Genomic DNA, 12,600 nt, shown 5'->3' with positions numbered 1-12,600 from the left:
TCTAATATGTGTATCTGATATTTGATTTTGCCCTGTTAACAACTCAGGTTTGGATGCCAAGCTATCCATGGTGAACAGAGGCAGGTAGGAGACAGATGCTCTGAGGTAACCTCCTGGAAGCCCTGCACTTGAGCAAATGTTTAGACTCTCATTTGCTGAACTGGACTTGATCACCTTCCAGAAAGCTGTCCTCCTCCCTGTGTGCTCTCAGTGAATTCCTACAACCCACATCTGTGTAGTGCCTGGGTCTGTAGCCTGAAACACGTCCTTGACTTGATCCTATCTTTATCTAGCTGGATAAAGAGGGACAATGTAACCACGTCCATCACTTCAAGAGGGACTGGCTCTGTTCGGTGTCTGAGCAGTGAGCCACAGACAGGCTTGTAATAAGATTTACTCACTAATCAGGAACAGCAATGAGCTGTGGTTAAACTACCCCTCTATACCTGTACTTCAATCTATTTCCTCTAAGGATGCTTCATGTTCTCTGTTTGCATATAAGTTATTTCTTTGCATATAATGTTTGAGTTTATCCGAGCATCTTCTCGGGTCAGCACACTGGGGTAGAAATACTACACAAGCAGGAGAACTCCTGAGAGCCTGAAACTGATTTCTCTTATTGTGCTTGAAATGCTGCCTTCAGGGTTTCCACTTCTAATCCTAGCTGGAACTTCAAACTCAAAAAATGAAACGGGAAAAAGGAAATGAAATTGCATTTCAACTCTTCTAAATCTCTGAAGAGATTCAATGTCTGTTTGCAGCTGGATAGTTTGATCTAGGCTTCATTTTAACCCACCTACTTAACTCACAACTAGCTAAAATGAAGTGGGCTCGGCCTTTAGTCTGGTGTCAGGTCAGTCAGTCATTAAGGCCCTCTGAAGACCAGGGTGCCGACATTGGTGCTGAGGTCTCCCATGACTCTAATAAAAAGGAGCACAAGAGCAGAAGTGGAGCTGCAGGGGACACAGCTGCCTGCCTTCTGATTCGAGTGTGGATGGATGGAGGAAATTGGCTGGGGATGAGGTTTCTACCAGCAAAACCTCTGATTGCTATGTCTTTACAGCCAGACAAAAGACTATTCAACCTAACTGCAGTTTTCCCTGCTCAGAATGGATACCTAAGGCCTGATGTCTGGGAGACAACTAGCCATTTATCACAAGGAGATATTAGGTCCTCACAACAGATTACAGAGAGCAGCACAGTACTAGGCAAAGAGCCATAGGGTTTATGTGGCAAGTGGGGCCAGAAGTACTCAGGCCCTCATCCCTGACTAAGCTCAGCTTTGATCACAATGGCTAGGCCATGTTCTCTTACTTACTTCTGCAAAATACTTGCCAGCATCTAATACCAGCTATCCCTGTTTGCTAAAATGGTCTGGGAAGTTACAGTGGCTGTTTTCCTGGCAGTTCCCCTGGGAATACCCATGAGAGCTTATAGGCCTGTTCTTGGTGAAGCCCACCATGGAGCAGTGGAGGTGAGAATCAATACATGAGAAACTCTGTGAAGGTTTGGGTCAGGAAAGGAGCATATGCTCCAGTGTTTCTCTGGTCTGGCTTGAGCATCCTACTGGGTCAGTCCCAGCACACTGAAGGGCTCCCCCCAGCCCGTGATGGGGCAAGCATCTCTTGTAATGGACATCTTCCGAAGAAGGCTTTTCTGGACAGCCCCATCTCAGGGCTCAGTTCCTTTCCCCAGGGCTGCTGGTATGTTCATGCCCTCATGCATCATGTTTGTGGCATGCGGGGCCATGCGCTAGGACTCTAAAAGGCATCGCAACTACTTGGGCTAAGAAAAGAATAAATCAAACCACCACCATCCTCAGATGCAAGCGGCACATTAAGCCTCAGGGCTACCCTCAGGACTGGCCTTCACGTGCACGGCAAGCATTGCAGCTGTTTACTCACTGCATCCCTGAGCCGCACCACGAGCTCCTGCTTGGTGCTGGGGAACCTTAGGGACACCTTTGCCTTGCAGAGCGCGTTAGTTCCTGCTACAGGACTCTGCTACAGGAGAGGATTTGCTCTCCAGCCAAGTAAACAGGTAATGCTTTACGTCAGGCTTGTAGAGGACAATTCCAGGGTGTTGGCAACCCGAGACTTAAGGTACCGCCAACAAGGTAACGAAGCAAAACAGCCTCTTGAATCCCATGGAAACAAAACCAAAGGAAAATGAAAGTCTTGCTTTGGGAGCAGGCAGGGCTCAGAAAGATTTTGGTTTGTAACACAGTCTACCGACCAGACAGGTATATCTCCTTACTCCTGCGCTTTTTCTCCAAGCGTCTCAGACGCTTCTCCTCCCGACGCCGGGCCTCCTCTGCCTCCTGGTGCTGTCGGCACTTGTGGAAGTTCTCCACCACCACCCCCACAAACATGTTGAGCACGAAGAAGCTGACGATGAGCAGGAAGGAGATGAAGTAGAGAAGCATCCAAGGGTTATGGTTCTGGATGGGCTGGTGAGGTGGAGAAGAAAATAATGAGAGAGAGAAGTGGCACAGATAAGATGTGTATACATCAGGATATTTGGCACTGTGTAACAAGACAGCACTCTACACTCATGTGGAGAGGAGGAGAGGGCTGGGAGGAGTTAGGAGATTTTTCTCAAAACAGTTTCCTCTCATTCATTTTCTCACTAGCTACATTTTACTTTTGTTGTGAAACCTGCTGTAGTCCCCATAATTTGGCTTATGGGATTTAATTATTTCAGCATTTATTTCATAGCTTAAAATAAATCTCAGTGGATCTGTATCATCCCACCTGGGTTTTAGGTAAGGAAAGGCTCCAGCTTATTTTTTTTTTTGAGATGAGCATTCATTGTTTCTCACTTGTTATGAGATCTTGAGAAGCAGAAGAAAATTAAGCGCAAAGTGTTACTATAGCTACAATGGGGTAACTACTACTCATTTAAGACTCTTGATTTACCTTTGCATGTCTCACAGCACACAACCTTAATGTCTTTTTCATAACAACCCTGATTGTTTCCCTTCTCATGTGGGTTTGCTCGTATTCATCATGCCTTCCACGGAGTTACAGTGCAATGGCACACATGGGCCAACTCAAGTGCCATTATTTTGAGTAAAGTCCCCATCAGTAGCTGTGTACTACAAGGGGTGCAGCCACTGTAAAAGCTACTCAGTGGAGGATGGAAACACTTGGCAGTCTGGTGGGCAGTCAGGACCTCAAGTAGGCCCCATAACTCTGCTCCTCCCTGGGACTTCAAACACCGATCAAGTATGGGATTACTGACAGCAACACTTCTAGACTCTGCAGTACATTACCTGTTGGTCAATACCCACAGCATCCAGACCATCATACATGATGTTCACCCAACCGTCTTTGGAGGAGAGGACAAACAAAGACATGAGGGCCTGTAAATGAAAAGCAGAGAAGACTGGTCTTGCATTTTCCCAGAGAAGAAACTACTAACAGGCAATGCTCAGCAAAACCGATCCACAGCTCATAACACATCATCTGCCCTGGAGTTGGTGAAGAAACACAACATGTGGTTTGATTTACTTGTTTGCCTGTGGCTTAAAACTAGAGCTGAGCAACCTATGGTCATTAACAGTCATTTTCCCTCGCATATAGGCTCATTTTTGCTCAGCCACATCAGGCTGTCTGGTCACCTAAGCATGATTAAAAATCAATATGCCAGGCTGGACAAATGTCATGAGGTTTAATAAAGTTTAACAGATCCCAGCTCTTACTATGGACTGTCTCACTTTTCAGCCAGTATAAAACACCTCTTTTTTTTTTTTTTTCTTTTTTCTTTTTTTGGCAAACCTAACAGCTAGCAGCCAAGAGATTCAAAGTGACAGTTGAGCTCCATACACAAGGGATCACATGCAAAAGCAGTGTTTTTAAGACAAAATTCTCCTACAAACAAGGAATTGTATAACCCTAGGAAGTCTGTTTGCAAGACACATTGAGAGGTGACCTGATACATTCTTACCCTAAATCAGAGTTGTTTCTGATAGATGAGTACCTATGTTCTTGGATGCTTCCTCTGATGGAGGTTCTACACCCGCTTCAAAGAATATGTTTCAAATGCTCATTCATTAAAAACTGGTAAAGAAAATTCCTGCAACGAGGACTTTACCTGTCCCAAATTGTCAAAATTGTACTTCCGTCGAACCCATTTGTAGCGTGCGTTAGTACAGTCAGTCTTCGTAGTGATGTTTTTCACATCAGGGCCATCACAGTAGTAGAATTTGCCTTTAAAAAGCTGTATTTGAGAAGCAACAACAACAAAAGAAAAAAACAAAAAAGGAGCAGCTATGGAAAGTCTGTTCCTCTGATTTATCTTTCTGTCCCTTGGTAGAGTTTTTTTCCATGTTCAAATTCCTTTTCTTTCCTCCCAGCTCAGATACCTGTCTTAACACACACAGCAGGAAACCGCCTCTGGTGAAAATTCAGGTACTGAGACATACGTGCTTATTGCCTCAGATACAACAGAAGAAAGGCGATCCTGCAGGCCTGCTCTGTCTTGATGGGAGGATGAGAATCTCCCCTATAGAGGAAGAGCTAACATATAAATCCCAGCACACAGAGACATGAGACTCAGAATTTGGCTTTTCCTTCCCCTTCCCAGGGAGGTCTGTTCTTCTAAACCTGTGGATCTTCTATTGAGAAGATGTCAACCCCACCCCAAGAGCATCTCTTCTAGAGCCTGACTCTTCTTTCCTAACAACTAACTGAAATGTTCCCCTGGGGAGACTTAAGCTCATTATTTCCACCTTAACACCAGGCGGTGAGAAAAACCTCTCTTTTGCAGCAGTTGCTTATATAAGGCAGTGGTGAGGGAAATACTCTACCTGCACCCCTAAAATCCCAAAGATAATGAAGAAAGCACAGCAGATGAGAACGATATTCCCAATAGGCCTCAAGGAAGAGATCAAGGTTTCTACCACCAGCTTCAGACCTGGGGCTCTACTGATGACTCTGAAAAAAGCCAAACAATAAAGCTTTTAATTTTTATTAAAATTTCCTGTTACTATATGGTTGCTTTTTCACCTCTGCTTGAGCTTCAGTGAAGATACCAAAATCCCCCTCTACCTGCAGACAGCATTCAGAGATGATTACTGACTTATTTGGACAATCAGAACATCCACAGTTAGATGGAATTAAACAGTTTAAGACATCCTGTTGGTAGGCTGTTGGGCAACTGCTTACTAGCAACAGTGAGGAGGGAATACTCTGTATGGGTAGAGGGTCATGGAGGTTCCCGCTATAGGGCTGTTTGCTCTTCAGCCAAGAGGGCTGGGCCCCTCTGAGGTCTCTGTGATCCAAGCAGAGGGACACACTCCATGCAGGAGCCTGCTTTCTAACACAATGAGTGAACAGCTTTGCAGTGGCACTAGAGAGCATGTTCTCTTGGTGTAGAGGTAGAAACGGAGGCACAACTGATGTCCCTGAGAAGGGCTCCTTGGAAAGGCAGGTGAATCGCAGGAGCCGCGGCCCTCAGGGAAACAAAGCCCTAAAGCACGTGTCTGTCTGCCTTGCCATCATTGGGACTACACAATCCCTCAAAAGTAAGGCCTAAGTTCTCACCTGCCCTGCTGGCCTGCGCCCTGTAACAACATTTCAAACAAAGTAATTTCAGTTTGTTTCCTAATTAGTTCCTGAACTGACTCTGCCAACAGGGACTTGCGACCAACAGCTCCACAGCCAAAGGGTCATCCCATTAAAGAGCAGTGGTGCTTGCTTGCCGTGAGGCGATGAGAGGCCAGGCATGCTCTGAGCACAGCCTGAAGCAGGTTTTGGGTATTATGGAGAGCAAGTGTTTCCCTTTTCTGTTCAAGTGCTTGGAGAACAGCTCTCCCATGGGTGTCTGAAAAATGTGTTTGCACACAGAAGTGTAACTAGCCTGAGCAAGCTTTTCTGGGAAGCTGTGTGTTTTGACTGAAAAACATCAATTTCTTTTTTTTTTTTTTTTTTTTTTTAGGAGGGGCCTGTAGAGGGGAGAGAGTACGAATCCTTGCAGAAAGTCTGAACTTGCATCGCTAATGAGGCTTTAATGCCTGCCAAACAGAGAAAATAGCAGAGACGTATGCTGCAGGGACAAAAGGTTTCAACAGGGTCTCATTTGGCAGTACGTAACGTGGCAGTCTGAACTGCACCTACCAAGTGTTAGGAACGGTCCCCGGAGGAATCCTAGGAGAGGCTGTGATAAGTGAAGCCAATGTGAGGGGTGATGAATTCCCCTCTATTAATAGGTTCTGCCCTAGTTATTCTCTGAGACCAATTCCTCTTTTTTCCCTTACGTATGCTTATGAGCTGCCCGTGCCCTGATTTCTGTTCCCAGTTATGTGTCAGACAGATGCCCCGAAGCCCTGCCAAGCCATGGCTTGTCCAGGGTGACCCAGAGCAGCTCCATTGAGCCAGCACTGCAAGGGAACCCCCATGCCACCAGCAGAACAGTGTGGGAACAAGAAAGAGGACAAACACTCACAAAGCTACTTGTCAGCAATGAAATGCAGAGCAGCAGACAAATAGCTCTTGCTCTGGCAGTCATAGGCCTAAATAAGATTGCCTCTTCCTATTACTCTCATAAGCAAGCAGCAAGTAGCTTTTCATCAGAAAGCCTACAGGCCTCTGGAGGTGCCTATCTTATTTCCACTGAAATTTCATGAAAACAGGCTTGTGTTTCTTGCTGAGCGGGATAGAAATAGAACAGGAGCCGTGAGCTGATAAGAATCCCCCAAGCATTAACATTCTTTGTTACTGCATCATTGTAAACAAAATACAAATTCCTTTTCTTTTTCTCAAATAATGAAAGCATCTTCCCATCCTCTTCCTAACTGAGAGCTAAATTGTTTTGCAATGATCTTAGATATGCAGGCACGGGAGAGCAGGTATAGACGCTGGAGCTTATCAAATTATCATCAGCACCTGTTCAATTGCAAATTCTTTCTCAGCCAATACGACCTCCTTGCTCGGGAACGACTATGAGGTTGCACAGCTTAACAAGGAGCCAGACTGATTTGTAAAACGGTGATAAAAATGCAGCGTGGAGGAGGCATTCAGTGCACTAACTGCCTGAGTGTGATAACACCACTCGCTCCAAACTCCATCCGCTCTTCTCCACACCGGAGAAGACAAATTATATTAGAACTAATTTCACTCTTTTCAAACAGTTTCACTAGATAAAAGCTCCCCAAAGATGATTCTACCCATACCGTGTTTCAGCTTTTTGTGTTATTAAGCAAAGTCTTGAGGGATCATATGCATTTTTTCAAATTCCTTGATTTATCAACACAAAATAAAATTAGTCACCCCATCCATGAACATACCGGAGAGGTCTCAAGGTCCGCAGAAGTCTCAAAACACGAAGGACACCCAGGATTTTAGCTCCGCCTGCTGATGCCATGGAGACAATAATGTCAATGATAGATACGAAGACCAGGACTCCATCCAGAACGTTCCAGCTGCTCTGTAGATAGGTGTTCTCCCCAGAGAAAAAGCCAAGAGCTACTACCTACAGCCGGGAGAAGAAGGATATTTAAATCTGCACCCAGACTGTAACTATGTCAGATTTTCAATCTTTGTCAGGCCTCACCGTGTGTCATAGGATGGAGATATAATTACCTTAACCATCATTTCAGCCACGAAGATTGCAGTGAAGATATAATTAGAAACACTCAGGAATATCCTTTCCTTTAAAACATAAGCAACAAAAAGCAGAATGTTATGTAAAGAGGTTAGAAAACAAACATCTTTTATTTTACAGGGTCTTGCACTGACAAGACTAAGATGTGCTTATGAGATCAAGGAAGCAAATGACTCAGGTGCTCACCGTGCTGTGTGGGTCTATGTCTGGTCTCTCCAGCGCTATAGTGATGCAGTTGAGAAATATGAAGACCAGCACCACATGATCAAACATTTTGTGGGCAATGACCTTCTGGCACATCACTCGGAACCTGTAGATAAGGTGGAGAGAGGCGCTTGGATTGGCAAGAGACCCCCACCTTAATGGCACGTCCTTGAAAGCCGCCAGCATCAGCCCAGGTAGCGAACAAGTCTCTCTCTACAAGCACAGGCTTCAAGCATTACTACCAATGGCTAATGTAAAAAAGATGTAATAATGGCTATTATTAATGATGGTTAAACCATCCTACTTCCCAGACAGGCATAGAGTGACCCTTGCAACAATTCTGCCCACAACTTACAGAAATGTTACTTAAAAATCAGGAGTTAAGATTTCTAAAGCTCTCAGTGCTTCTGCATCAGAGGGATCTTTCCCAAGGGAAGGTCAACTAAAAATGTAATATTCCTTTACTGCAAAACACAGTGGGCTGGCCTTTCCCTAGAATTTCTTACCGATTCTGTGGGGAAAACAAGTAGAGGGACCAATCTTCATGAGTCTTGCACCACTCTGGTTTGTAGGGCTCGAGGACTTTACGAATCCGGTAGCAGTAACTCTGGATAGAAAACAAGAAACACCTTTTCTTCCTCTTTTATTTTCCTGCCTCTTCAGCTTCCACAGTTTTTCTGTGAAAGGGGGCAGTACCTGGCATTTCATAGTCACAGCATTTGGGACAGAGACAGAGCAGGCATGGTAAAGGGTTGTCGTATTTTTAGTGAAACAGGGAGAAAAGGAGTGGAAGAAAGGGGCTGTTTTTACAGCGAGATAGATAAGAACATGAGAAATCAAGACTTCTAACAAGGTATCATTTTGAGATCTAAAGTTTTGTCAAAACCAAAAAGGCCTCAAGCAGTCAAAAAGTTAATAGTGTAGATAACACTCTTTCTATACTTTCAAGCCTTCAAGATACCAGTTAGCTCCTGTGAGCAAAGACATTAGCTAGTTTTTGTGACCTACAGCTAATTTTTGTAGGCATCCTGACAAAGACAACCTCAGCCAGTCAAAAAAAAAAAAAACAGGCAAATGACTGCACAGCCCCTTGCAGTTTTACTTTGTTAGAGACCAATGCAATGTAACAGACCACACCATTAGCTTGAAAGCCTTTTGGGAACCAGAGGCCCTTCCCTCAGGTTTAGATTCGTTTTGTTTATACCAGCCATTGGGCACAAAGACATCTGAGTCTGAGCTGGATTTTTAATCCGCCTTACTGGAGTGGAAAAGACACTTAATGCATGAGCACCCAATTTCCCCTCAACTCACATCCTCCATGTCATCCTCATAGTCCATGGCCTCCTCCTTATGGCCATCGATGCGCAGGAAGAACTCGCTGGGGACGTGCACCATCTTGCCGTTGCAGTCCTGGTACTCAGCAGGCAGAACAGCCATGGGGCTGATACTGAGCGAGTGGCGCATGGTGGGCAACTGCAGCAGCTCAGGCAGGTCCAAGGAGCTGCGGTAATCCAGGGACTCTGCCCGGCGATGCAGGGAGGGTCTGCTGACCGTGCTGGACTTGGCGTCGTCCGAGTCATCGTCTGTGCTGCCTTTGCCCTCCCCGGAGAGCAGGGACTCTCTTTCTCCCGACTGGTTCTTCTTCTTGAGGCTCGGGGCTCTGCCCAGGCTGTTCCAGCTTGAGCGTCGGCTTCCCCAGTTGCTGCTGGTGCCCCAGTTGGCACAAGGGGAACTGCGGAGGCTGGACTGAGAGAGGAGAAAGACATTTGAGGGTGTGCTTGCAGGAGGAAGTCACAGAGTATGGCATTTTGCCCAGACTGGAAGACCCTTCTCGTTGCAAGGCATGTCTTCTCCTTTCAATTTTACCGCTCCAATTTTACCGTGCCAATGCCTTGAGATGGGAGCCAAGCACCCAGCTGTGCCCACACTGAAGGCACTCTTTGAACTACACCCGTAGCACAGATACCAATCCTCTGTGCTGCCTGATTTCCTGTTGTCCTGTCAACATCAATTTTGCATAAAAACCGAACCCAAAGACACTAAACACCAAAGCAGCATTTTCTTTCCTCGGGTCCAAGTTGTTTCAGGACACAACTTCCCTGGCTTCCAAAAGGGTGCTGGCACCTGAGTCACCCAAGTGTCTGTTGGAAACTGTGCCCAAATTCACATTACTTTCTCTTCAATTTGCTGCACAAGGAGGTGGAATGAATGTCTTTCTCACAGCAAATTTCTGGCAACGATCAGTGTGTCAATGCACTTTGGTTGGCAGGTGGTTGCCACGATAACAGCACTTAAGGTCAGAGCAGAAAAACTAGAAGGAACACTCTTTTTCCCTCCATGGCTTCCTCCTAGCACAGAAACAAGGCAAACTGCCTTCCCACTCCCCAGTGCTGGCCAGCTTTCCTTTGATTGCTTCATCTTCCTTTGGCTGGTGGCACTGACGTGCTCTCAAAGAAAGAATTCAAACCATGAACCGCCCTCTCTAGCAACTCACAATACCATTAAACCCCAAGGCAAATAACAGTCATCTCTATTTTCTTTTCAAAAGCATTACCTTGACTAAGCAGCTTACCAAAGGGGATAGTGGCTCTGTCTCTGTGTGAAGTACCTTCACGGTCCACTGCCTTGATTTGAACATGATATTGCAGTTACAGAGCAGAGGAATAGGATAGATAAGCAGCAGCAAAAATCCACTTTGTCTATTAAGTCTGCTCCCTCTGTTTTCACAGAGCTGCCCTCCCGCTCCCCTGTTGCAGGCAAAATGCAATCAGTTGCCAAAGCAGGCAGTTGCAGCCAGATCTCTGCTCCGTGAGCTATGCCTAGTGGCAATCAGTCTGAGTAGTACCAGAAGCACCAGCAAACATCAAAAATCACTATGTATATATATATAAATGTATACACACATCACTTGTGCTGCTTGCAGGCACTCGAGAGAGAGTTGTTAGCCATGAACACCTACCAAGGACTTCTGATCGTAGCTCATGGGATCTATTGAAGCGTTACTCCCTCTCCTTGAGTCCACAAAAGTGTGCACTGAATCCATGTGTGGGGAACACTTTGGCGTGGGCATTGGTGTGGCAGCAGTGCGCATGATGATAGGAGGTGGCATGCTTCCCCTGCCCTCCAGGTGCCCATTCGGGGTGACAGCAAGTGAGTACATCTTCATCTCTGGAGAGAAAACACATGGTGAATGTAAAGCTAGAGCTACAGAAACCACTCTTCAAAACAGACATTATTCCTTGGGACATTACTCCAGACATTACTCCTAGGAACTCTGCCAAATGGGGATTAAATTTTGTGGGCAATACTAAGATTAGCCCATCACTTTGAAAGGCATAAAGCAAATGTCACAAACTTTCAAGAGGCTTTCAGCCCTGCCTTCTTTTGCTCAGTCTTTCTGGGGATTAGGAGATTGGAGTTGCATTTTTTGGGGTCTGGGAAAGAGTTTCCAAGGAAAGGACACTGAGGACTAGCTAAATTCACCTTATGAAGTTAATCTCTTCTCCTTGACATAGCCTATTGGAAGGAGATTTTTATGTAGTTCTGATGTGCTCTGAGTTCTGTCATGTATCAGGCACTAAGCAAACATCAGTCACTGTCTTTAGTCATCTGTTCAGAGGATGGGAAATGGAAATGGCTTCTAAACTTCTACATGCCTAAAGGAGTAAATCTGTAACAGAAAAATGTGTTGACACAGCTCTGTGGCAACTGGAGAAAGCATCTATTTTAGCTGTATGGCAAGTATGGACCACAGCAACTGCATTCTAACTGAAGACAAACCAGATGTAATGCCTGTAGCTCTATGGATTGCAGTACCACCCCAAACCAAAAGCCTAGTTTCATACACATAAGTTAAGCTGAACTATCCTCAGTGTTACCGGGCTTAGTGGATTCTAGTTTAATAACTGCAGAATCACAGTCCTAGGGAGGGGAAAGGATGGGACCATCTGTGATCAGCAGGAAAGATGAAAGTCTGCAGTGAGAAATCCAAGTAAGCACATTACCCCTGCTATTTTTCCTCCACAGGCTGCTTTTGTAATGCAGTGTGCTTCTATTGTATCATCTGTTTAGTTGCTGGCTTGGGCACAGATATCTGAGCTGCACCACAGAAGTCCCTGGGAACATTGCCACTCACTTCGAGGGGTGGAAGATCCAGCTCAAAATTTGCTAATCTGCAGTACACATTCCTCTTGCCAGTGTATCTGTTTACAGACCAGTGGCAACGTAATAGAATTGTTAATGTCCGTATGCTCTCCAGTCACCGGTTGGCACCTAGGAGGCTTATGGAGACACAAAATTATTCAGAGACATTGACTGACAGCGAGCTCAGCCCTGTTTTCTATTCTTGTACTATCTGAGAAGGTGAAAATATTTCCTTCCCCTAGAACTCTGTTATTAGTTGAAATTGTCCAGCATATAGTTGGTGCAGAGGAAATTTAAGCTGTGGATTTTCTTGCCAACTATTTGCAATGGATATTTATCTCGTCATTTGGTGCTTGGGATTTGTTGCTTGATCTGCAGATCCAGCAGTTCCGTCACCTTCCTGTGATCTAGCTCTGTCTCATCTTCCTCACCAAATCACTTCTGCCCCTTTCTCAGCTGAATTCCATCTGCTCACCACAATCAATATAATTTCCTTAGCTGAAATGAACCCTAGTTTGGAAGTATTTAAAGTAATCCTAACAAAAGCCCAAGATGAGAATAAAAATACAGAGGAACTAAACTGGCTCTTGTTTACCATTGTGCCATTCACTCTGTTTAAATATCCGATCCCTTCCTTTCCCCTACCTA

The 12,600-nt window shown here is 45.2% G+C and overlaps 1 protein-coding gene across 2 annotated transcripts in view; it reads right to left on the bottom strand.

Annotated features, from left to right (window-relative positions):
• CACNA1H (calcium voltage-gated channel subunit alpha1 H) overlaps window positions 1–12,600 on the bottom strand; it is a 117,169-nt gene that overhangs the window by 30,807 nt on the left and 73,762 nt on the right. Inside the window, exons 14-23 of one of the 2 annotated variants that reach the window (XM_032197524.1) lie at window positions 10,769–10,977; window positions 9,121–9,555; window positions 8,316–8,416; window positions 7,792–7,915; window positions 7,584–7,652; window positions 7,289–7,473; window positions 4,811–4,937; window positions 4,096–4,221; window positions 3,275–3,364; window positions 2,257–2,449 (exon numbers count right to left, since the gene is read on the bottom strand). In XM_032197524.1, coding sequence (XP_032053415.1) covers window positions 2,257–2,449; window positions 3,275–3,364; window positions 4,096–4,221; window positions 4,811–4,937; window positions 7,289–7,473; window positions 7,584–7,652; window positions 7,792–7,915; window positions 8,316–8,416; window positions 9,121–9,555; window positions 10,769–10,977 — 1,659 coding nt within the window. Of the gene's footprint in view, window positions 1–2,235; window positions 2,450–3,274; window positions 3,365–4,095; window positions 4,222–4,810; window positions 4,938–7,288; window positions 7,474–7,583; window positions 7,653–7,791; window positions 7,916–8,315; window positions 8,417–9,120; window positions 9,556–10,768; window positions 10,978–12,600 lie in introns of both variants that reach the window. The other variant, XM_032197525.1, reaches the window with a different exon arrangement.

The sequence above is a fragment of the Aythya fuligula genome, chromosome 15 (assembly GCF_009819795.1).
Source record: "Aythya fuligula isolate bAytFul2 chromosome 15, bAytFul2.pri, whole genome shotgun sequence".
In the NCBI taxonomy this organism is placed as follows: Eukaryota; Metazoa; Chordata; class Aves; order Anseriformes; family Anatidae; genus Aythya; species Aythya fuligula.
Note: the sequence above shows the minus strand (reverse complement) of the source record. Positions and strands in the feature narration are given on the sequence as shown.